Raw genomic sequence first — 24,072 nt, 5'->3', positions numbered from 1 at the left:
CCTCATCACTCTTCTCTTCTGCTCCAGCACAGACCCTCACCCAGCTGTCTCTGGTTGTTTGCATCCTAGCTGCTTCCCAAGGCTGCTGGTCAGCAGCAAGGTGGCCGGATTCAGTGCCCTGTGCTGGGGGCTGACTGCAGTCAAGCTTTCTGCAGCAGAGTGAAGAGATGGCCCTGAGCCGACTTGGGGGGGAGAAAGGGGGAATCTTGAGTCTTATGTTTTTTTCTTTTTCCCCCAAAGGCTGATGCTGCAACCAGTTTCCTGAGAGCTGCAAGATCTGGGAACCTGGACAAAGCCTTGGATCACCTCAGGAATGGGGTAGATATTAACACTTGTAACCAGGTAGGTGAAGCCCATAGGGGTTCTGGTACCATCTCTATTTCATGTGCAACTGTGCCATGCTGTGGCTCCCCAAGGCCCAGGTAATGGTCACTGCATCCCTCTGTTACACTGCTCCCATAGGATAGAGGCAGGGAGGTGGCCCACAGCTGCTCTCTTCTCTGCCCTGTGGGTTTGGTTGGGTCTGCCTTGATCCCACAGCCCTTCCTGGCATGGGGCAGGGTATAAGCTGACTAGTAAACATTGTGGCAGAAGTTGTTCAAACACTCTGCAGGAGATGCTGCCTGTCCTGACCCCACTCCCTTCCTGTGCCAGGTGTGCCGGAGCGCTGATAAAGCTCTCCTGGGATCATCTGCTCTGCCAAGGCACTGTGCAGCCTCCAGGCAACTGTCTCTGGAGCTGTGACATGCCTGGCTGAGGGGCAGATGCACAGCACCTGGCAGAGCACAGGGCCAGGACTGCCAGCCCGACAAGATGAATAACCTGTGCTGAGGCCACTCTTTGAAGTGGAATGAGTGGATGGTGGGACTACTGTCTCTGTGGATCCCTTGGGTGTGGACCTGAGTGTTCTGGCAGTCCCTGTCCTCCCCTTTCCTCCCCCCACCCACACCATGCGATCTGCAGCCTTTGTCCCAGCTCAGGCAGGTGACCCAGGAGCTCCTAGCCCGGACTGAGATTGGAGGGGGAGAGGGGTGCCACACAGGGCAGACTGCAGCATGAGAGCAGTTCCTCGCTGTGGGGGCTCCCACAGCTGAGCTGAGTGCAAACAGGTCCTGTGCTGGGGAGGAAAACAGCTGACAAGAAGGCGGGTCTGGGCCATTTGTCTTTAGGGCAGGGAGGGCTGTGATACCTAAGAGTCTGGGGTGCTTGGCAGCACCGGCTGGAGTGTAGCAAAGGGAGTTAGCAGGTGGGCAGAGAGGTTGATGTGAGGCTCCTTCAAGGACACAAGCAACTGAGACAGATGGAAGGGGCTCAGTTGCTTGTCAGAGGGTGGAGAAGATGTCTGTGAAGAGTGCAGCACAGTGGCTAGGATGTTGCAGGATTCGTTCTTGGGCATAGTCTCTTTGCTTGCAGTGTTCTGGCTTTCAGATTTGCAGAAGCTGCAGCTGAATACGAACAGGGGATGTTTGCAAATGCCTGTCTTGCTGGCCTGGGATGTGTTGGGCAGATGAGGCCCCTCATAGCTCAGAGCAGAAGCAGGTCTGACCCAGGGAAGAAGAGCTGCAGGCACAGAGGAATTGTTTGCACATAATCAACAGAACATTTTGTATCTGGGCAGCTGTCAAGTGCAAGTGGCTCAGGCTGAGTCAGGGTAGGTGCTGCGGGGGGGGGGTGTAGGCTCAGCAGGGGTCACAGACTGTACTGTTGGCTGCTTTCTGGAGCAGTAGTGATGCTGGGGAGGCTGGCTCAGAGGGTAGCACAAATGTGTGTTCACCTGTTTCAGCATCAAGCCCTCAAACCAAGCACGGTTTATACTTACTGATCTAAGCACTGCAGTGGCTGGTGCAGTTACTGCAGACAGGTTCTTCCTGGAAATGTTGCTGTCTCCTTTCCTTTTCTGACCAGTGGTGCCGTGCAGAGATGCTGAGCTTTTGCAGGCCTCTGGGGCACATTGCAGCTTGCGTTCTGCGCTCTGGGACGTGAGAAGAGGTTTGGAGAAAACTCAAGAGATGCTGTATTTTTTTCATCATTGTATTATCTGAATTATTAATGCATATTATCAGCACTGATGGAATCTCAAAGACTCCTACCATCAGGCTATGTGGGATCATAGGGGTTTTAAGTTAGAGGGAGAGGTAGAGAACTTTCAGTTTTGTAGTCCTTTGAAGATGAGATGATGGACTCCTGTTTGTGGGATAGAGGCTCTAACCCCATAATCATTGTGGATTTATGTATGGTTTGTAAAGAGGAGAAGCCATGTGACATGCTGTTGGTGCTGGGCTGCGGGACTCACCTGGACTCAGCACTGACCACATAACATGCTTGCACCGAATTGCCTCAGAACCAGGCAGGATCTTCCAAGTTGCCATACTTTATTTCAGAATTTGGCCCCCTGATTAAACTCAACTGCTATTCCCTTGAGCTCACATGGGGGAGCATAAGCCCCTGTAATTGAGCCACGGCAGCAGGCAGTCACTAGAAGCACTCACAGTGCTCGTGGTTCCGTTCACTCAACCACAAATGACCAGAGATAAATAGTTATTTAATGTACCAGCTGCTCCCTTACAAATATCTGGGAAAGCAAGTCACGGGGAGCAGAGAGATCATGCTGCTCATAGCTGTGCCACACTTCTCTCCAGGAAGGACTGGGGATGCTGCTATGTGTGGCACACTCATGCTTCTCGCCCCATGTGCACAAAGGTTGGGGCATAGCCTGTCAGGGAAACTCGTCTTGTTTTGCCTGTTTGCAAATGGCTCAGAGAAGTCCCTCCTGCCAGTTTCCTGTGGGCGTCCAGAGGAGAGAAGCAAGAGCAGGTGGAGGGGCTGCATTTAGCCAGGCTGGCCCATCCCTTTTGAGACGTGAGAATCCACAAGCAGAGACTGTCGTGGATGTTCACTCATTTCTGATTACAACCCTAAAGGCAAAGGGAGGATCTCTATGTCCCCCGCTCCTGTACCACTAGTGCAAAGGAATACATGGTTCTGGAGAGGGCTCTGCAAGGAGAAAAAAAGAGAGACCCAGTCACAAGCTAAAGATGATGGCTTTAAACTTCTCCCTCCTCACCCAGAGGGATGGTCAGTCACCAGCTGTCTCCACTCGCTGGCTGTGGGGCCAGCCTCCAGCCAGATTTCTGCTGCTGGTGAGGGTATTTAACACCTTGATGGGGAGCACCCGGCTGCAATAGTATGAGGCACCTCTTTCAGTTATGTCTTTGCACTGGTTCCTGCCATCTTGCTGTGGTTAGATGGCACTTTGGGGTTTCCATCTGAGGAATATCAGACCTGTGGGAAAGGTCCAACCTCACATGTCCTGTATAGAATAAAGAGGGATATATGTGGTCAGACCTATCCCACAGGCCCTGTATTCTTACACAAATGCAGAGACCTTGACATGCCATCTGATCTTCATCCTGCCGATTTCATCCTTATCATTGCTGGCATCTGCATCATCGTCATCATCCACCTCTCTCATGTCTCAACCTCCTGCACGCTCCTCTGTCATGTGTGAGGAGCTGGTGGCCTGAGGATGAGCAGACCTTGCTGCCAGGACCCTCGTCAGCAGAGACTGGAGCTGTGCTGGCACACAGGCTTCCGGAGATAGTCTCTGTTAGGGTGGCCAGTCCTGGCGGGTAGTTCAAGGCAGAGACCGGCTTTGGTGCAGGCTAAGTGCAAAGCCTCATCTTTTGTGTTTTCTGCAGGCCTGCAGCCAGTTGCACTGGCAGCCAGTGACTGGGATTTCTGGGAAGTGTTTGCAGCACTTAGTGAGGGAAATGCAGCACCTTTCAAATTAGGGCACCACAAAGGCACATCCTGTGGAGGTTTGGGGTCAGATGAGCTGTCAAGCCGAAGGAAATGTACAAAACAGCTTGTACTGTTCCTGAAGCAGAAACATGACAGGACACCAGAAAACAGTCTTCTACAAACACTGTGCTTGTATCACCAGAGAATAATCATTCCTTACAGGTTTTCAGTATTTAAAATGTTATTTAGGAACCTCTTGCATAAAAGGACATATGTGCTGAAGAGAGCAACTGAGTGTCCGTGGTCCTGCACTCCATGTGTCTGTTGTGTGAGTGCAACAGAGAGAAAGGCTGTGCGTCTGCAGCCACAGATCAAGCTTGTGAGCTCACGAAGCTAAGGGCATCAGTAAGCATCCTTATGGGGTTGCGTAGGTGAGTCAAAGAAGCTGGCCTTATTGGAGGCCACATGTCCAGTGTTACAGGCCTGGTGTGGGAGCATTTCCTCTTGGTGGCCCTGTTCTGGGAGTGTTGCAGCATTCTCACTGTATTTCCCCTTAGAAAAAAAGCCTCTTGTGTTTGAGACTTTTAGGGACTTTGGAGTTAGTTTGCTGAGGAAGCCTGTGAATATGTAGGATTTTGCTCTGCTATGTGTTGTAATCAGAGTTGAACAAAAGAATTTGTGTCTCTCTGACTGGGGTGTTAGATTAGCTATTGCTTCCAGTGAGAGAGAAGTGGAAAGCCTTTTTCCAATATGATAACCTGCTCTTGAAGCTGTTCTAAGTTTAAGTGGAGCAGGCTGGTGCTGGAGCCTCCCTAAGCTTTTTCTGCTCTCCTGCCTATATTCAGGTGGGGATGAAGCAACTCTATGAAGTGACCTTCTAGGCTTTATAGGAACAGAAACAGATGGTTGGGAGGTGGATTACTCGGGCAGAGCTGTGTGCTCCCCGGGAGCTGACAGCTCTCCACTGCATGACAGAGCTCCATAGGGGTGAGTAAGCTTAGCACATCTGCCTGGGAGAAGTGAGACACATGGGAAATTTCCCTTGGAGGGGAAAAGGTGTCATTTGAAATTGCCTCTAAGTATTTAACCTCTTCGCTAGCACATATCCCAGCTCTCTTGCTCACATCCGGGAAACAGAAAAGTTTGTCAGAAATAACGGAGGAGAAGCTGTCTCAGCAGCCTCTAGAATGCTGGCTGTGCTGATGCCTCGTTATCACAGCTGGAGATGCTAACGGGGCTCCGGCCAGCCTTCTGCACTTGGTGCTCAAGTTCTGGGTGCAGCAAAAAGGAGAGCTAAACTGGGGCACACATCGATATGTCCCTGGGAAGTCACTTTACTCTGGAGCTGGTAGAGCTTAGCAGCTGCACAACCAATGCTTCCTCTGCACCCTTTGCTCCAGCAAAACTCTGAGGGAGAAAAGTGGACCCTCAGCAAGGGCTGCAGGATTGTAGGTGGGTAGCCTGCAAAGCCATCAGGAAGCTAGCTGCTGGCTTGGATGCTCCTGAATCATTATGAATTAAATTTGACTGCTGCTTGGATAAAAATCACTGTCCCAAGCAGAGCTTCTTGCTGCAATTCTGTTCGGGTAAATGTTAAATTTTAAGGCTTGTATGCAGAAGCAGCTCTGGTGCATCTTCGCTCTGAGCCATAAACTGAGCACAGCTCTGTGCTTTAGATTTGAAAAGCATGACTGTGGGCAGGCAGTCTAGAGGAGGGGACTGGCACCCCTAGGAAAGTCATTTTTGCAAAGACAGGAGTTAGAGGGCCCTAAAAGTGCGCCAGTGAGCTCAGGGATGTGTCATGAGCAGGGAGGACTGAGACAATGCCTGTGGAGCTGAGGGCACAGACGTTAGGTTGTGGTGATACCCATCCATAGGAGATAGTCTACGGTAGCTGCATGTTTTGCTCATGTGAGAAACCTCCGGTGTCAGGCAGCAAGTTGGCATTCAAGGCTACATGCAGGTGCTCTGGCAGTGTGGAGCCTGCTACAGCCAGCACAGGGCTGGATGGCAGGACGACTGCTCCTGCTCCCAGCAGGAGTGCTGGACCATGTCGCTGCTGCCCGGCCGTGCCGTGGGAGCCCGACAGGTTTCCTTGGCTCCACAGCTGTCCCAGTGGGTGGAGGGTGTTTTGGTGCTGGCACATTGCTAGCAGGTTCCCTGGCTCCTGTACCTTCCCGGTGGGGATGGAAGGTGGCTGCTTTCCCAGTCTTAGAGCTCTTGGAGTCTAGCTCCAGCAGTAGCTGGTACTTGCTGGTGCATGAGGAAGAGCATCTAGGAGATAAAGGCAGGGGTGTGGAGACCTCGGGCTGATCCCCATCACCCCTGCTTCCTTGCTGTGCCCTCACTGGGGACCGTGAGCTGGTTATGCCCTGGAACTGTGGCAACAGAGAGGCTGAGAGGGGGCTGTATGTCCCCATCCTGAAGGTCCCAAGACCTGGAACTGCTTTCTCCAGCATTGTGAGCCAAGCGCCTACAGCTCTGTACAGGAGCTTGGGGCAGGTGTTTCCTCAGACAGCCCCAGCGGGTGACTAATGCCCCTCTCCCACTTCTGCTCCCTCCAGAATGGGCTGAACGCTTTGCACCTGGCCTCCAAGGAGGGCCACGTGAAAATGGTTGCAGAGCTGCTGCACAAGGAGATCGTGTTGGAGACGACGACCAAGGTGAGGATGAGGGAGGCTGGTCAACATTAGTTGCAACTTGCAGCCCTGCCACTGCTGCCAGATGCACCATCAATAGCTGCACAGTGAAAAGTGTTGTTTGTTTTCATCCCTCTGGAAAACTTGTGCTGGGGCCAGCGCTGCTGAGCTGGGGCCTGGGTGGAGGCTATGCTCTGCTTTTAGCTCAGTTGCAGCTTTGCTGGGCAGCTCCAGGTGGGAACCTTCCTCTCCATGCATCTCCCCCTTGGGAGCTGGGAAAGCTAGGGCATCACAAGCCCAAGAAGAGTGTGACAGAGACCATAAGATACACTAGTGCTGTCTTCACCCATGTCTCCTGCTGGCACGGGCTGCCGTGTTCAGACTAAGCCCTTGTTTCCTCAGGGCAGCCCCCTGCACACTGCAGCACTGAGATGTCTTTGGTGCCATTGTTGCAAGCCTAGAGTGCTCTGGTGCTCCATAAATAATAAATCCTTGTCACCTTGCATCACCACAGTGGGGAGCAGCACTCGCTCAGTGACAAACAGGACAAAGGCACAGGCAAGCAGGGCTGATAAATGAGCAGCCTCCAGCACTGTCTGAAGGGAGGTACGAGTGGGAGGGAGCCTGGCTCGCCAGCCTTCTCTGTGCTCTGGCAAGGCTTGGTGCAGAGCAGAGTCTGGCATCTGCTCTAGCGTGGGTTCTCTGCCCCCACCACTCAAAGGCAAACATCGGAGAAGCCTGCATCTGCATTTTCCAGCCTGCTTATCCCCAGCACTGCTGGGATGCCTTGGCTGTCAGGGCACGCTCTGCAACGTTGCCTGAAGACTGCCATCTCAGCTCCCTCTCTTCCCTCCCCTGCTCATCTCTTAGTGCTGGAGATGCACAGAGTCTGAGTCAAAGCTTTCAGCTTTTGCTGCCAGTAGCTTAATGAGCAATACAAAATCACTCTCCTCCCCAGCCAGCAAATGTGAATGGAGGCTGCCCGATCTGTAGTATGGATAGGGTGCAGAGCACAGGCTGCATGGCCCCAGAGACTTGCCCTGGCCAGATGCTGTCAAATGGTGGCAGCTCTGTTTGTGTGTGTGCTGACACATCAGGCCTGTTTTTCCTTGGCATCCATGTGCTGCCTCTGAGTGCTGCCTCATGGTGTCTTTCAGAAGGGGAACACAGCCCTGCACATTGCTTCCCTGGCTGGACAAGAGGACGTGGTCAGGGAACTGGTGAACTACGGGGCCAATGTCAATGCACAGTCTCAGGTAGAGTGATCTGGGTTGGAGTGGGAAAAGCCCTGAGCACACATGGTAGTGGTGTCCTTGTGGTGGGAACTGTGCCCAGCATGGGCACCTCAGCAGCCCTTGGCAGCTTCTCCCTGGTCCTGCTCAGGCTTTGGGACTGCTCTGCCAGACTCCTGAAAGAGCACGAGCGTGTGAGCAAGTGGGGAGGGGAGGCATGAGGGAAGAATGGGGAAAGGAGCATAGTCTCGTTCCTGAAGGAGTCCATGGCAGCACATACAAGCATGCTGAACTCTTCCTGAGAGGACTCATGGGCGATGCTGCCCTCGTACAGCCACAAGCTCCCCATCACCTTCCTGCAGCTCTGTGCACCGTGTCTCCTTTGTTCTCCTTTTCCTGGACCTGGTGTGGTTGCAAACTCTTCAGCATGTACCTGGTGGGAGAAGCATCCCTAGAGCAAGGGAGTGCAGTGGCAGTGAGTGGAAGGCAGTATCATGCGGGTTGACTGCTGTTGTGAAGGGTGCCCTGGTTCTTTCGGGATGTGGGGGCCTCAAACTCTCTACAATTTCTCCATGATTCCTGCTAGGTTTATACTTGTCCCACCCAGGCTGTGTATGCTTTGCCCCAGTTCAGTGAGCTGGGTGTGAGGAAGGGGCATTGGTGTGTAGGTCTGTAAGGGGCTTGAGGCACTCGAGGAAGGGCTATGTTGACATGCATGACTCTTTGTCTGCAGAAAGGCTTCACACCCCTCTACATGGCAGCGCAGGAAAACCACCTGGAAGTTGTCAAGTTCTTGCTGGAAAATGGAGCTAACCAGAATGTAGCTACAGAGGTGAGACATCTGGGGAGGATCCTAGAGCCTTGCACGCTGGGGCTGCTGTTGGGTGTGCTGAGGCCCCTTGGTTCTGCACCTCTCACCTACCTCTCCTTGGCAGGATGGCTTCACACCACTGGCTGTGGCTCTGCAGCAGGGGCATGAGAACGTGGTTGCTCACCTCATCAACTATGGGACAAAGGGTAAGGTCCGCCTGCCCGCCCTGCACATCGCAGCCCGCAATGATGACACTCGCACTGCTGCTGTGCTGCTACAGAATGACCCCAATGCCGACGTCCTCTCCAAGGTGTGTGGCTCTCCCACCCTGTCTCTGGGAGCTTTCCCACATCCCCAGGGGAGAACAGCAGCTTGTATGCTGTTTTATCCCTCTTTTCAGCAGATGTGAGTCTGCTGTGTCTGGCTAGATCCCTCCCTTCTTTCCCCTAGACTGGATTTACCCCTCTGCACATTGCAGCCCACTACGAGAACCTCAATGTGGCTCAGTTACTGCTGAACCGTGGAGCTAGTGTCAACTTCACGCCCCAGGTGAGTGCAAAGTGGGGAAGTCACCGGGTTTGGCATTGCTCTGGCATCGGGGAAGGGAGCTGTGCCTCCTTTCCGTGTAAGTGCACCAGCGGGTACCAGCCATGGCTGGTGAGGTGGGACCATGTGGAAAGTAGAGCACTGGGCATGTCTGAGGACTTGCCATTAACACCCAGCATGGGCCTTTTCTACTACGTCTCACCTCTGTTGCAACCATGCACCCCTGGAAGCTCTTGGGGGCCTTGTGTCCAGGTGGAGGGAAGCTGGTACTACCATTGCAGGGCAGAGCTTACAGCCTCTGCCGTTGACACCCCTTTCCCTGACCCAGCCAAACACATGAGTAGGGAGTTTTCCTATAAGATCCATGCAGTTTCTGTCTGCAGCCTTCAGCTCCAGGCAGGAGCGGGTGCTCACCCTTTCAGTCAGCCCGGTGAAACAAGCTGTTCCTGTACGCCATCCCCAGGCAGGAATGTGGAGTGCTTCTCTGCCCTTTGTTCCCTCATGCCTCCTTGCAGCCCGATGAGGGAAAGGAAAGGGGCTGCTCCCTCTAACGGACTGCCGTTCCTCCTGGCAGAATGGGATCACTCCCCTGCACATTGCCTCCCGTCGAGGAAACATCATCATGGTACGGCTGCTGCTGGACCGTGGGGCCCAGATAGAGACAAGGACCAAGGTGAGACCACTTCTGTATCACCAGCAAGAGCCAGCTCCCTCCACCCAGGGAGCAGAGACATGCAGCGCTCTGCAGTGCAGACCATGTGAATGCCTCACTTGTTGTGTGAGGGAAAGTCCTGGGTGGCCAAAGTGCTTGCCTGGTGCATGCAGAGATGAGAGGAAGCTGCATGGCCGTGTCTGGCGTGCCCGGGGGGGGGGGGGGCTGAGAGTAGACTCTCCAAAGTCCATGTCCCCCTCTTTCCCTAGGGTGCCCTGCCCTTTCTTGCCCACAGCAATGGTGCTTACCTGGCCCACACTGAGCCTCTCAACCCTTTTCTCTCCCCAGGACGAGCTGACTCCTCTCCACTGTGCAGCCCGCAATGGACATGTGCGAATCGCGGAGATCCTGCTGGACCACGGGGCTCCCATTCAAGCCAAAACCAAGGTGCCCATGGGACTCTGTGGTGTTGCCCTTGACATCAAAGTCCCAGGGATGATGCCATCCACGGCTGGGCCTCAGGACTACCCTTCTCCTTGCCCTGGGGGCTGCTTCTGTGCAGCCAGGGCTGCCCTTTTGGCCTGCCAAAGGGCAAGTAACTGCTCAGCCTTCTCCTTGGCCCTGGCTGGAGCCCTCTGCCTGAGGGGTGCATGATTTGAAGGGACTAGCACTGCTGGGCACAGCCTACTCAAAGGCAGCAGCTCTTCAGGCCCTCCCCTCAGCTCAACATTACTTCCTTGGTGGGGGATCTCGGGGCTCCTCTCCGATGGCATTCTTGGGAATGTGCGATTCCCTTTTGCCATGGGGAGAATGGGGCAGGGCTGTGGTGCAATGCCCAGCTCCCTACCTGGCCCAACCTTGAGGCCGTGCTCCCTGCTTGCAGAACGGCCTGTCGCCGATCCACATGGCAGCGCAGGGCGACCACCTAGACTGCGTGCGCCTGCTCCTGCAGTACAATGCTGAGATCGACGACATCACCCTGGACCACCTAACACCGCTGCACGTGGCTGCACACTGTGGGCACCACCGTGTGGCCAAGCTGCTCCTGGAGAAGGGGGCCAAGCCCAACTCGCGAGCCCTGGTGAGTGAAGGAGGGTCAGGCAGGGCCAGGGCCTGGGGGATAGGGGGATGTGCTCACAGAGAATGACTCACCTGCCTTGTCCATCTCTCTTTGCAGAATGGCTTTACACCCCTGCATATTGCTTGCAAGAAGAACCACATCCGGGTGATGGAGCTGCTGCTGAAGACAGGTGCCTCCATTGATGCTGTCACGGAGGTAGGTGGGGCTGCAGCCCAGTCCCCAGCTTTCCTGTGCAGAGCCAGGTAGGACTGCAGGGGAGTAACAGCCCTGCTGCATCTGCTTGCCCCCAGGCACCTTCTTTCTTGTGGCTTAGAGCTCTCTGCAGCTCTGTGACCACTGTGCTTGGCAGCATCTGCCCCTGGCCCTGCTCCCCATGGGTGAGGGGCTGCAGGGGAGGCAGCAGCACTCCTGCTCCCCTTAGCTCACCTGCAGGACTGCTGGGGCCAAGGGTCTGCCTCTGTGTTGGAGCCTGCCCCATGGGGGAGCGGGGGGCTGCAGGAAGAGCTGCAGCCAAGGCCATCACCCCCCTCCTTGGCTCTCGGGCCCTCTCTCTCCACAGTCTGGCCTGACCCCCCTGCACGTGGCTGCCTTCATGGGGCACCTACCAATTGTCAAGACCCTGTTGCAGCGTGGAGCATCTCCCAATGTGTCCAACGTGGTGAGTCCAACCCTGGCTGGGACTCTGGGAGCTCATTGTGGCAGGGTGCAGCAGGAGATGGGGAGTCCCTGAGTCCTACTCTGTCTGGTCCCCTGGGCAATCCTTGGTGGGCCTCCCCTGTGATGGCAAGTAGGGGCCAGAACAAGGTGGGGACAGGGCTCCCCTGCTCTCGGGGACCAAAGGAATGATTGCAGCAAGGCATCTCCCCTTCTATGGCCTCACTGCTTTATTCTGTCCCTGGTACAGAAAGTGGAGACACCCCTACACATGGCAGCCAGAGCAGGACACATGGATGTGGCAAAGTATCTGCTGCAGAACAAAGCCAAAGTGAATGCCAAGGCCAAGGTAGGTGTGAAGAATCTGGGTGCTAGTCCAGTTTTGGGAGCAGATGGTGCTGGTTATTTTGCTCTTATTTGCCTATGGCCCTGCCTGCCAGGGGCTGTGTAAGAGCAGGAATAGGGCCAGGGCTCCCTTTGAGCATTGGAGGCCTGGGACTGGTCCAGGATCTGCCAACCATCTCCTGCTTCCCTCACAGGATGACCAGACTCCTCTGCACTGTGCTGCACGCGTCGGCCACACCAGCATGGTGAAACTCCTGCTGGAGAACGGTGCCAACCCCAACCTGGCCACAACAGCTGGGCATACGCCCCTGCACATCACCTCCAGAGAGGGGCATGTGGACACGGCACTGGCCCTGCTGGAGAAAGGGGCCTCACAGACCTGCATGACCAAGGTAGCTTGATGTGGCCTGTGCTGCTGAATGTGTGACCCAGTTGGGCCAAGGCTGGGCAGGCTGGTGGCACAATGTGTCTATCAGAGAAGGGGCAGCCTCCTTGTATGCTGCAGCCTCCCTTCCTGTGCACATGCCAGTCCTTTTCTCATCTTCCCTGTGCACCCTGTGATGGTCTCACTTTCTCCCCAGAAAGGATTTACCCCTCTCCACGTTGCGGCCAAGTATGGGAAGGTAGATGTGGCTGAGTTGCTCCTGGCACATGATGCTCACCCCAATGCAGCAGGGAAGGTGAGTGCTGCCCCTGAGGTGGCCAATGGCTGTGGGAGGAGTGGTGTGGGGACAGTCTCTGTCTCACTTGTCTCTGCTTTCTCCCCCTCCTCAGAATGGCCTGACCCCACTGCATGTGGCTGTGCACCACAACAACCTGGAGATTGTCAAACTGCTGCTTCCGAAGGGGAGTTCCCCACACAGTTCAGCCTGGGTAAGGCTGGACTGGGCATTTCTGGGGGCATGGGGATGTGCCGTGTGTCCAAAACAGTCCAACCTAGGGCCAGCTGTGCTGTGCCCTGCATCACCCATCAACTCTGACATGCTGTCTGGGTGGCTCCTGCTGCTGGAGTGTGTGCAGGGGGCTGATTGTCCACCAGCCTCTCTCCATGCATGCTGCTCATGCCTGCCTCCTCCCTTGCACCAGCCTGTGGGTCTGGCAGGGCTGTCAAGCAGTTGTCCTGTTCAGGCAGGCAGGCTGTGTCAGGGATCTGCCCTGCTGGAAAGGTAGTGGCTGTTGCTTGGGGACGTGGTTTCCATGGCAAGCCCTACTGAGTAGCATTGCTGTCTGGCAGTTTGGGAAACCACACGTGGATATTTGCATGCAGCTGGGAATCAGCAAGAGAGAAAACCCACCATCTCACGAGAGGCCCAATGCACAGGCAGCACATCTCCTCAAAGAGCAGTCCAGCAGCCTCAGTAACTGTGTTTGCAGAAGCTGAACAGGCAAATGCCTGCTGGTGCTGGCCCTCCCCATATGGCACTCCCCTCTCCTCCCTGCACTGGCTGCCAGGAGACATGCTGGGCAGGCATCAGGGAGCAGCCGGTCCACATGCTGATCCCCTCATTGGTCTGCGTCACTGGCAGCCTGCGCATCATCTTGGGCAGAGGGTGCCTGCCACGCGCTGTGCTCCTGAAGTGCAGCCGGGGGAAGAGCTCAAGCCCTGCGGTCTATGCCTGCTGAATACTGATCCTGCATATTGCTGGTCTTGCTCCACACCTCAGCCAGGCATTTTCTAGCAGAGGTCTGTCTGCCCCAGCCTCTCATGGTTCCAAGTGACCGAAAGCTGCTGTAGAAATTCATGTGAGCAGAAGCCCCAGGAGAGCTGATACTAGTCAGGACTGAAGCAGGTGGTCTTTGAAATCCTTATACTGACTTGACTGGAAAAACAGGATTTTCCCTCAGGGTCAGGGCTAGTTGCTGTCAGGGAGGTGGTTTAAGTGTAATCCTGAATTCCACTCTGCAGGTAGCTAGGAGGAGCAGACCTGGCCTGGAGAGGCAGTGTGGCACCTTCTATCCCTGCTGGTCTGCCCTGTGAGTACAGAATGGCAATGCAATGGGTCCTCTCTCATTGCAGAACGGGTACACCCCCCTGCACATTGCTGCCAAACAGAACCAGATGGAGGTGGCCAGCAGCTTGCTGCAATATGGGGCTTCTGCAAATGCAGAGTCCATGCAGGGAGTCACCCCGCTGCACCTGGCTTCCCAGGAGGGGCACGTGGACATGGTGGCACTGCTCTTCTCCAAACAAGCCAATGGCAACCTCGGCAACAAGGTAGGCTGGCCTGGCGCTTCTCTGCCAGGCTGGAGGTGGACACCCTGGCAGGGAGTAGCAGACAGGGTGGCAGTCCCTGCTGCCTGCTGGTAGACAGCCGCAATGCTGGCATTGCCACTGTGCCTGTGACCCACTCTTTTTGCAGAGCGGCCTGACTCCTCTCCATCTAGTGGCCCAAGAGGGACATGTGCCGGTTGCTGATGTTCTGGTGAAACATGGAGTCACAGTGGACGCAACAACCAGGGTAAATTAGAGTGTTGACCCAGAGTGAGGGTGCAAACACATGGAGGAATCAAGTCTCAGCCTCCTTCCAAGAGCAGCTTTGCTCTTCTTTTTTTCTGTACAAGGGCCTTCCCCTCTCTCAGGCTTGCCCATGGGATCAGCATACCTAAGCCAGAATGGCAGAAAGCACTGATGAGGACAGGCTGAGACCTTGTCTTGTCTTTCAGATGGGCTACACCCCGCTGCATGTGGCCAGCCACTATGGGAACATCAAGCTAGTTAAATTCTTGCTTCAGCACCAGGCTGACGTCAACGCCAAGACTAAGGTACAGAGATGGCCTGTGCTCTAAGGACCCTTCCGCCCTGGGCGACAGCACCTGAAGGCTAATGGCGAAGCCTCAGGGACCCCCTCCTGCTCTGAGCCCTCCAGGCTCCATGGTTGGGTGCTGCTGTAGTCCAGCTACAGCCCTGGGCAACTCCTGGGTTCTGCAGAACCCTCTGCTCACCCCAGCAAGGAGGGAGCAGCCCTTGTGCTCCAGGCATGAAGTGTAGTGTGAGGCCTGGGAGCATTTCTGGGGCAGCAGACCCCTGGAGCTGACAGCAGCACCCTCTGTCCTCCCCTGCAGCTGGGCTACACCCCCCTGCACCAAGCTGCACAGCAGGGCCACACGGACATTGTGACGCTGCTGCTGAAGCACGGTGCATCTCCCAATGAGATCAGCACAGTGAGTACGGCACTTGCCCTCCCCGCTCGCCCTGGGGCAAGCTCAGACACCCACCTGCCGGGGCTTCCCTGTGGCTGCAGCTGACCCATGTCCTGCTTCCTTGCACAGAATGGCACCACCCCTCTGGCTATTGCAAAGCGACTTGGCTACATTTCTGTCACGGATGTGCTCAAGATTGTCACAGAGGAAACCAGCATCCCGGTGAGTCCCTGGAGGATGGGGCTGGCTGGGCCCAGAACCCTACAGAGGAGGGCTGGGGCTGGAGGCAGCCACTCAGGAGTCTGCTGCCCTTAACCAGGCAGCAAACCCCAGGCAGCTGCTGTGGGCTTGCTGCAGGATCAGAGGCTGACTGGGCATAGCTGAACCCCTGTTGGCAGCATTGCAGAGCCAGTGTTGAGCGCTGGGTGCTAGCGCAGGGCTGGAGGGGTCTAGGCAGTGGGTGGCTGCACGGCGAAGGGCAGGCCTGCTCTGACTCCCCTCTGCTCTCACAGTCAGTCAGTGAAAAGCATCGCATGAGCTTCCCGGAGACCGTAGACGAGATTCTGGATGTGTCAGAGGACGAAGGTGAGGGGTCGGAGCTGGGATTGCACCACCCCAGGGATCTGCTGACTGGCCAGTGCGGCAGGCAGGAGCCCCGAGGATGGATGCAGATGTTTCTGCTGGCCAGGGTGGGGGAGCTGGGTGGCTCTGCAAGGGTCTTGCGGAGAGGAAAAGGGGAGCCTGTGAGACTCTTGGGTGGCACCTCCTGGCCAGCACACTTCCCTGCACTGTGCAAGAGAGATGTGCCCGCACCTCTCCTTGGGCCCTGTGCCCCAGAGGCAAAGCCCTCACAGAGAGTCCTTGGGCATGCAGAGCATCCTGCAGTGCCCTGCTCCCCAAGGCAGTATTACTCCCAGCCAGTCCGCCGCTGGAGACCTTGTGTTCCCTCCCACCAGCACCTCACCTTTGCCTCTTCTTACTTTGCAGGCACTGCTCATGTCACTCTAATGGGTATGAAACATGTGTCCCTATGCCCTGGCTCAATGGCCCATTTCACCCCATGGCCACTAACCATCCGCACGCCACATCCATCTGCTGAGCCTTGCTGATGGGCTGGTGCTCTGCGGCACAGGCCCTGCCATCCCGCCCTGCCCATCTGTGTCTGTGCTGCTCGCTGCGGTGTGACTGCATGAATGGGATTGTCCCTCTGGCGTCTCCCTGTCAGCCCTGGGCCCTGTCCCTGGCTCTAGCTCTGCCGAGCACTGGTACCAGTGCATGACCGCCCTGTGCCATTTTGGCCAAGGGTAGGGGGGAGGCTTCTGCCCATGAACTAGAGTGCTGGGGGATCTCCATGCTGCTCTGGTGCCCTGCCCATCACCCAGGGGCTGGCTCCCTGCTTTAGGAGGAGCTGGAACTCTTCCTGAAGGGCATTAGCACAAGCTGAGCGCTTGTCAATTCCTTAGCAGGCATTAATTGGTCCAGCGGGTAGTGCTGGCCAGGGGCTGTATCTCCGGGGAGGGGTGCACTAATGCACTCAGCAGTGTTACAGCATCCTTCCTGCAGCATTGGCCCTATCTTCATTCTTGTCCCCAGCATCCCACTGTGGAGCGTTCCCAGCGGGCCCTGCTTTGTGCTTGGCTGCTGCAGGAAAGGGGTTGTCTGGCTGCCCAGGCTACTAACAGCTATCACAGCTCCTGCTGCACTAACCCACACTGCGGGCCTTGCTGTGGCTGACACAAAGCCCGTCTGGCCGAGGGTGAAGCAGGCCTGTGGCTGCTGAGATCCGAGGGCTCAGTAAGGCCAGCAGTGGGAGCAGAGAAGGGTCCTGCTGGCTCGAGCCCTGAAGGAGAGCAGGGGCAAGGGCTGGGCACCTGTGCGCCCTGTCCTTCTGCCCCTCTGTGTGCTGAGCCAGCTCTTGGTTTCAGAGGAGGAGCTGATTGCACCCAAGCCCGATTCCAGGGACCAGGAGGACAAAAGGGAGGTGCAGGAGTTTGTGACCGAGACGACACTGGAACAAATGTAAGAGGGAGCAGGGGCAGGGCAGGGGGCTGGCCTGGTGCTGGAGGCAGGAAGGGAAAACTCTGGGCAGCAAATAGAGCACTGAGCATCCTGGGATAGCAAGTTCCACTGGTGCTGGCCCAGCACCAGGACTTTGGATCGCTGCTGAGTCCCCCGTGCCCTGCAGCCCTGGTGTTCCTTGGAGATAGGCTGGGGGGCTCAGGGGCCGGAGAGTCTGCTGCTTCAGTGACCGTCACTGTCCTCTCCTGCACAGAGTGGAGTCTCCAGCCATCCTGCAGGTCCCTCGTGTCCCACCCGAAACTGTGGTGACCAGAGCAGAGGAGCCCGAGCAGGTAGGACCTATCGAGGCAGAAGTTGAGCAAGTCAGTCTGCTGCATGCACCCTCAGTTTCCCCGCAGGAGGTGAGCACAAGCCACAGATCTGTCATGGGCCCCCCCAGCTCCGGGGCGTTCCTGCCATCCGGCAGGGTGAGCCCACTCCACCACTGCTGGGCACAGTCTGAAATGTGGGGTGGGAGTGGGGACTGACTGCACAGTGGCGGCTGCTGAGGGGAGACCTCCCTGTGAGGTGGTGTGGGAAGGGCAGGTGGGTTCAATGCCCCCAGGCAGGAGCTGTGTCTAGCAGGGCTGCCCCTGTCTCGCGCAGCCCTCCAAGGAGTTCGATGAGGACTCGCTGATTCCCAGCAGCCCTGCCACAGAGACCTCAGACAACATCAGCCCGGTGGCCAGTCCCGTGCATACAGGGTGAGTGGCCGGCCGCTGCAGCAGGTGCGTGCCCTGCGGCTGCGGGCCCGGTTGGAGTGCGCCCGTCTGCTCACGTCCCTGCCTGCCCTCCCAGGTTCCTGGTGAGCTTCATGGTGGATGCCCGTGGCGGCTCCATGCGGGGCAGCCGGCACAACGGGCTGCGTGTGGTCATCCCGCCCCGCACCTGTGCTGCGCCGACCCGCATCACCTGCCGCCTGGTGAAGCCCCAGAAGCTGCCAGCGCCCCCGCCGCTGGCTGAGGAGGAGGGCTTGGCCAGCCGAATCATTGCCCTGGGGCCCGCTGGTGCCCAATTCCTGAGGTGAGTGGGGAGGGCTGGTGCTGCCCACGTCGGGGCTCTTCCCTCCCTCCTGGGACTGGGGATGGATCTCAGTCCTCCAGAGGCTCTGCTAGCTGGTGGCAAGACCAGCCAGTTTATGCCTGTGGAGGGTGCAGTGCAGAACATCCCCGACCATGTGTCCTGGCAGAGGCTGGCCAGCAGGATGCACCCTAGGCTGGGTCCAGCGTGCTCCTGGGTGGGTTATTGCAGGGTAGCAAAATGGTGGCTGTGCCGTGATGAGGAAAGCCCTTATAAGCAGGGTCTCACCAGCGCAGAGCAGCCCCATGTCCCAGGGAGGGGTGTAAGGGGTCCTGCCCTCCTCCTTTGGAGAGCATTTGGTGTGGGCGAAGGGCTCTGCCCAGGCACTGGCACGGGGCCGCTCGCCAGCTGGGTGTCCCAGTGGGCAGGGTTCAGGTGTGAGTGCCCTCCCTCTCCTGTCTGCAGCCCTGTGATTGTGGAGATCCCGCACTTCGCCTCATATGGGCGTGGGGACCGTGAGCTCGTGGTGCTGCGCAGTGAGAACGGCTCTGTCTGGAAGGAGCACCGCAACCGCTATGAGGAGAGCTACATGGACCACCTGCTCAATGGCATGGATGAAGGTGAGTGTGCCAGGCCAGCAGGAGCTCAGTGTCGGTGGGGACTTGGCATCCGCATGGCTCTTGCCGGGCAGAACAGCCCTGAGCCCCTGGCCTGGTGGGGAGCAGGAGCTGGAGGCTGCAGTGGGCCTGGGGATGGGCCATGCCCACAGCATGAGGTGGTAGGGTTGGTGCTGAGCATAGTGTGGCATGGTCAGCGCAGCTCAGACAATCTGGCAGATGTGAGCCATGGGCCTGGTGTGTGGCTGGGCCCTGCACCCTGGTCACTGTGCTGCCTTTGCAGAGCTGGATAGCCAGGAGGAGCTGGAGAAGAAGAGGATCTGCCGCATCATCACCACAGATTTCCCTCTCTACTTCGTGGTCATTTCCCGGATTTGCCAGGACTGTGACCTGATTGGCCCTGAGGGAGGATATCTGAAAAGCACACTGGTGCCCATGGTGCAGGCCACCTTCCTGGAGACTGCTGTCACCAAGAGGGTGAAGCTAGCCCTGCAGGTGAGCCCTGGGGGCGTAAGGCAGCCTGCTCAGGAGCCAGGCTATGTTCCTGCGGGGGCCTGGAGCTGGCTGGGGCCATCCACCAGATGGGCCCAGCCCTGACACCCCCCTGTGCTGCCCACAGGCACAGCCTGTGCCCGACGAGCTGGTGACCAAGCTGCTGGGGAACCAGGCAACCTTCAGCCCCATCGTCACGGTGGAGCCACGCCGGAGGAAATTCCACCGCCCCATCGGCCTCCGCATCCCATTGCCCCCATCCTGGAAGGACAGTCCCCGGGACAGTGGCGAGGGTGATACCACCAGCCTGCGCCTGCTCTGCAGCGTCATCGGTAAGGCTAGCCAGCCCTATTATGCAGGGGAAAGTGTTCTCCAGTGGGGATGGGCTGGGTGGCCTTGGTGGATGCAGCTCCTGGGAGCTAAGGACAGATCACAGCAGTGAAATGGAGAGAGCAGGTGTCAGGGGAATGAGCAGGCCCCAGGCTTAAAGGAAAGGCAGTATGCTCACCCCTGCTTTCTGCTGCAGGAGGGACAGCCCAGGCTCAGTGGGAAGATATAACAGGCACCACGAAGCTGGTCTATGCCAATGAGTGCGCTAACTTTACCACCAACGTGTCCGCCAGGTGAGCCGTGGGCGGGCAGGTGGTGAGCAGGGGGCATGTGGTGATTTTGGGCCATCCTGGGGTGCAGCCTGTGCTAGAGGGAGCCTCCAGCCTCTGTGCTCACAGTCTCCTTGGTGAGATTCCCATGTGCAGGGCAGTTGAGTGCAAGCCTTGAGACTGCCCCCCCCCACCGTGCATTGGGAAACACTTGTGATGACTGGGTGTGCAAAGGGGAGCAGGCACTCTCTGTGCCTGGGTGGTACCTGCCTTGGGTTGTGCTGCTCCTGTACCCAGGGCTGTTGGGGGCACCCTCTGCAATGCAGTTTGTTACGGGGTTGGGATTCAGCTCTCTTGGTGCCCCTGAGAAATCTGCCCCGCAGTCCCTCTGACCCAGCCCTCCTGCAGGTTCTGGCTGGCAGACTGCCCGCGCACAGCTGAGGCTGTGCACTTCGCCACCACGCTGTACAAGGAGCTGACAGCTGTGCCCTACATGGCCAAATTTGTGGTATTTGCCAAGATGAACGATGCACGGGAAGGCCGTCTGCGCTGCTACTGCATGACTGATGACAAGGTCGACAAGACTTTGGAGCAGCATGAGAACTTCACAGAGGTGGCCCGCAGTCGGGACATTGAGGTATGTCCCCAACGGCATGCTTGGGGGGCAACAGGGTGAGGGCTGCCCTGTGAGGCGAGACTGATGCCTGTGGAGGGCCTTGCCCTGATCCAGGGAAGAGAGCCAGTGGTTACCTGACCCTGTCCATGGGAAGGGGAAGCAGCACTGGCTGTGGAGGCACTGAACCTGTTTTCTGCTCCCCTGCCAGGTGGTAGAGGGAATGCCTCTACATGTCGAGCTTTCAGGGAACCTGGTGCCTATCAAGAAGGCCACACAGCCACGCAGCTTCCTCTTCCAGTCCTTTCGGGAGAACCGTCTTGTCATCCCCATCAAGGTAATGGCAGGGCCCAGGGCTGAGCTGCAGAGCAGGCCCCGCTCCTGCCCGGTGTGGGCCCAGCTCACCTGGCACTCACCATGCAGGTTCGGGACAGCAGCCGGGAAGCCAGTGGCTCCCTGTCGTTCCTGCGCAAGGCCATGAAGTATGAGGACCTGCAGCATGTTCTCTGCCACCTGAACATCAGTATACCGCCCTGCACCAAGGTCAGTGCTGGGTCTCGGGCACATATGGGACAAGGCGGAGGGGGCCCGTCTCTCCTCCAGTGCAGGGAATGGCACTTACTGGTTGACTTACCTTCCCCAACTGCTCCAGGTGGCCACATCATACTCTTCCAGGGCTTTGGGAGAAGTGGTGATGTCAGGGCAGAGCTGCTGCCCTGCCTCTGCAGGCTGGTAACCCCTTGGTCTGTCACCTCACGCAGGGAAGTGGCAGCGAGGAGCGGAGGAGGACGCTGACGCCGTTGGCTCTACGGGAGAGATACAGCATCCTCAGTGACAGCAGCCTCGGTGCGTAGCCTGTGGGCCTGTCCAAGCCCTCCCATCACCTGCACTCAGGGGTAGGGGTGCCCGGGCCAGGTGAAAAGGCTGACCCTGTCATAGTCACACGCGGGGCAGGTTCCCTTTCCCTGGTGGTTTCCTTGATCCTGCCCTGTGGTGTCCTGAAAGGCGAGTGCAATGCCTACAGGTCTGTGCAGAGCCCCTGCAGCTGGCAACCCTTTCACCTCCCCACCCCTGGTGCATGGCCCTGCACAGGTGAAGCTGTGACTTCTCTCTTCTCCTCCAGGCTCTCTGAGCAGCACAGACAGGCCAGACCAGAAGATGGTTGATATAGCAGAACAGCTGGGCCTCAGCTGGGCAGGTGAGTTGATGCCTTTCAGACTCAGATGATACACAAGGCACCTCTGAAAATTGGTACTTAAGAAGGCTGGAAACATGCTGCTGGGCAGATTTTGCTTTGTGCTGTCCAGGGGAATCATGCTGAGAGCTGGTTCCTGGTGCAGCTTGTATGCGTGCAGTCTGCACTAGCTCCTCTGACAGGCTGGCTGTGCAGGTCCCAGCACTTCTGCTAACCTGTCAACATACCTTGGCACTGAAATGAGCCTACCTGCAGCTGTGCATGCAATGCAAAGCATGCACACAGATGCCAGGATGGGGTTTTGCTCTGAGTTGTAAGCCTTGCTGCTGTTCCAGAGCTGACGTGTTGGTGCTGAGCTCCAGCCACATGGGCCCAGCACTCTCACTGCAGCTGTCTGCCCAACAGCAGCACCTACGCTTCTCATTAGCCTGAGACACTGCTGAGCTGGCCACAGCCTGCCTAGGCAGAGGGACTTCAACCTCTGCCCCATCCCAGCTCCTGCTCCTGCGTGTTCTGCTGTGTTTGGCTGTATGCAGTATGGGGGGACTGCGTTGGGTCTGGCTGAGCCCCTCACGACATCCTTAGCCTTTTTGGCTCAGGAGCTGGTGGCTGGTGCCTGAGTGTGATGCTGAGATGTGGTGTCTCCCCCAGAGCTGGCACGTGAACTGCAGTTTGGGGTGGACGACATCAACAGGATACGTGTGGAGAACCCCAACTCCCTGCTGGAGCAGAGCATGGCCTTACTCAACCTCTGGGTCAGCCGTGAGGGCAAGAACGCCAAGAGTGAGTACCTGCCATGCCCTGCTGGCAGCAGCCTGGCCGGTGGCTCTGCAAGGTGGCCGGTCTCTGCTGCTCGGGTCTGTTCTCAGCTGCAGCTCCAGCCCAGCAGTGCTGACCTGATCTCTGGGAGTAGCTGGGGTAGCTCTTCACCCTCTGCTCAGAGCTGGGGGAGGTCCCTAGTGCCAGGCTCTCTCCAGATGTGTGTGCAGGGCCTCCCGGCACTGGTGCACACACCTGCGGTGTGTTATGCATGCGGAGATGGCCATGCTGGCTGTGCACAGCAGCCACCTAGCACACCCCTACGTGCCTGCTCAGGGGCCCCTGGCTAGATTTACGCAGCTGTTTCACGCATACCTGCCTGCCTTGTGGGCAGCTGGGCTATAGCTGCCTGCTCAGCCATGAGCCTGCCCTGCTGCTCGGTGACACTGACTCCCCCCTGCAGTCGAGGGCCTGTACACGGCGCTGAGGAATATCGACCGCAGCGAGATTGTCAGCACCCTGGAAGGCTCTGGCCGGCAGACCCGCAGCCTGAAGGGCAGCTGGCGCTATACAGACAGAGACTACTCCCTCTCGCCGTGCCAGATGAATGGTGAGTCCTGGGTACCGTCCTGGGGCAGCGGGAAGAACCCCAGGGGAGGACAGCAGAGCAGAGCAGAGGCCGGCTTGGAGCTGACATCCTGCCTGGCCAGAGCCAGCTGGCTGCAGGCGAGGAGGTCAGCAGTGTGCGGTGGGTGCTGACCCTGCACCCCCAATGGTACAGGCAGACAGATGCAGCCTCTGCGCTGGGGCCTTTGCTGTGGAAAAACCTTGGCCTGCCTTCAGGCAGAAATCCACCTTCCCTGGAGCTCTCTGGGTGGGATGGACACCTAGTGCTTCCCTATCTGACGTTGCAGGGAGGAAGCATGCCTCTGGCTTCCTGGGCTGAAACGCGGCCCGGGAGCTCACAGAGGCCCAGATGTCTGGCTGCGGCTGCGTGCCTCGTCCCAGGCGAGGCATGCTGGGTGCGGGATGGCCGGGCTCAGCTGCAGTGTGTGTCTTCAGGGAGCAGGGATGGGGCTGTGTGCCGCTGTGGCCCTGTGCTGCGGCACTGCCTCGTGCGGCTCCTGCTGATTGCTCTCTCCCCTTCTTCTGTGCTCTCTCAAACATGCCACCCAGCGCCATCAGGTGTGGGCACTTCTGTGGGTCACGTCTTGTCACCTCTCTCCTCTGAGCTCATCCTGGCCTCTTCTTCTCTCATCCTCTTCCACTGCCTGTCTCCACTGTCTCCACCTCAGCTGAGCCCTCCAGGAGCCACGTCCAGCTCCAGTGACTGCATGTCACCAGGGACTGCCCCCATGCCTGGCTGTGTCACACTTGCAGGCAGCCACCCTGGGCCACCTCCTCCTGTCTCCTGCACTGCTTTGCGCACCTTTCCTCGGGGGCCCTGCACTGCTTGCTCCTGCTCAGGGGAGAGGGCACCGTCACTGTGCTGGTGGCTCCCCATTACACTCTGTGTCTTGGCTGCTGCTGGCAATTCCTGGGGAGCAGGACAAGTTCTCTGGGAATGAAAAAGGGGCTGGTGGCTCAGAGCTGAAAAAGGGCTGAGCAAAGCCACCTGCCTGGGTGGGAAGTGCCTGGCTCAGCTGCAGACCACATTGATGTGCCTAGGCTGTCCACTCAGCCGCAGATGAGGATGTGACAGCCCCTGGTAGCCCCAGAGACACAGACAGGCTTATAGGGCCCCGGCTACATCCCACAGAGCCCTAGGGCTGCGTGACGTGTGCCAGGTCCCCTGTGCAGCACTGTCCTTCCCTGCTCCTGGTACTGCTTCCAGCCTGCTCTTCTGCACTGGGAAGAAGGATTAACTTCATGAGCTG

General features: G+C 57.6%; 1 protein-coding gene across 11 annotated transcripts in view; it reads left to right on the top strand.

Annotated features, from left to right (window-relative positions):
• ANK1 (ankyrin 1) overlaps positions 1-24,072 on the top strand; it is a 70,653-nt gene that overhangs the window by 38,940 nt on the left and 7,641 nt on the right. For 4 of the 11 annotated variants that reach the window (XR_011136465.1, XM_068920647.1, XM_068920644.1 and 1 more), the window contains 37 exons: positions 241-342; positions 6,306-6,404; positions 7,538-7,636; positions 8,346-8,444; positions 8,548-8,733; positions 8,874-8,972; positions 9,544-9,642; positions 9,970-10,068; positions 10,505-10,702; positions 10,799-10,897; positions 11,262-11,360; positions 11,607-11,705; positions 11,896-12,093; positions 12,283-12,381; positions 12,476-12,574; positions 13,719-13,916; positions 14,062-14,160; positions 14,366-14,464; positions 14,765-14,863; positions 14,972-15,064; positions 15,355-15,427; positions 15,830-15,853; positions 16,768-16,861; positions 17,115-17,262; positions 17,507-17,604; positions 17,699-17,923; positions 18,386-18,540; positions 18,821-19,032; positions 19,157-19,361; positions 19,556-19,652; positions 20,037-20,265; positions 20,453-20,578; positions 20,665-20,784; positions 21,003-21,087; positions 21,365-21,439; positions 22,088-22,219; positions 22,659-22,805. Coding sequence is in view for 10 of the 11 variants with exons in the window: in XM_068920647.1 (XP_068776748.1) it covers positions 241-342; positions 6,306-6,404; positions 7,538-7,636; positions 8,346-8,444; positions 8,548-8,733; positions 8,874-8,972; positions 9,544-9,642; positions 9,970-10,068; positions 10,505-10,702; positions 10,799-10,897; positions 11,262-11,360; positions 11,607-11,705; positions 11,896-12,093; positions 12,283-12,381; positions 12,476-12,574; positions 13,719-13,916; positions 14,062-14,160; positions 14,366-14,464; positions 14,765-14,863; positions 14,972-15,064; positions 15,355-15,427; positions 15,830-15,853; positions 16,768-16,861; positions 17,115-17,262; positions 17,507-17,604; positions 17,699-17,923; positions 18,386-18,540; positions 18,821-19,032; positions 19,157-19,361; positions 19,556-19,652; positions 20,037-20,265; positions 20,453-20,578; positions 20,665-20,784; positions 21,003-21,087; positions 21,365-21,439; positions 22,088-22,219; positions 22,659-22,805 (4,606 nt within the window). In the remaining variant the exon portion in view is untranslated. Of the gene's footprint in view, positions 1-240; positions 343-6,305; positions 6,405-7,537; positions 7,637-8,345; positions 8,445-8,547; positions 8,734-8,873; positions 8,973-9,484; positions 9,643-9,969; positions 10,069-10,504; positions 10,703-10,798; positions 10,898-11,261; positions 11,361-11,606; positions 11,706-11,895; positions 12,094-12,282; positions 12,382-12,475; positions 12,575-13,718; positions 13,917-14,061; positions 14,161-14,365; positions 14,465-14,764; positions 14,864-14,971; positions 15,065-15,354; positions 15,428-15,829; positions 15,854-16,767; positions 16,862-17,114; positions 17,263-17,506; positions 17,605-17,698; positions 17,924-18,385; positions 18,541-18,820; positions 19,033-19,156; positions 19,362-19,555; positions 19,653-20,036; positions 20,266-20,452; positions 20,579-20,664; positions 20,785-21,002; positions 21,088-21,364; positions 21,440-22,087; positions 22,220-22,658; positions 22,806-24,072 lie in introns of those variants that run through there. The other 7 variants (XM_068920646.1, XM_068920651.1, XM_068920648.1 and 4 more) reach the window with 4 other exon arrangements.

The sequence above is a fragment of the Struthio camelus genome, chromosome 27 (assembly GCF_040807025.1).
Source record: "Struthio camelus isolate bStrCam1 chromosome 27, bStrCam1.hap1, whole genome shotgun sequence".
NCBI lineage: Eukaryota > Metazoa > Chordata > Aves > Struthioniformes > Struthionidae > Struthio > Struthio camelus.
This window is presented reverse-complemented; position numbering and strand designations above follow the sequence as displayed.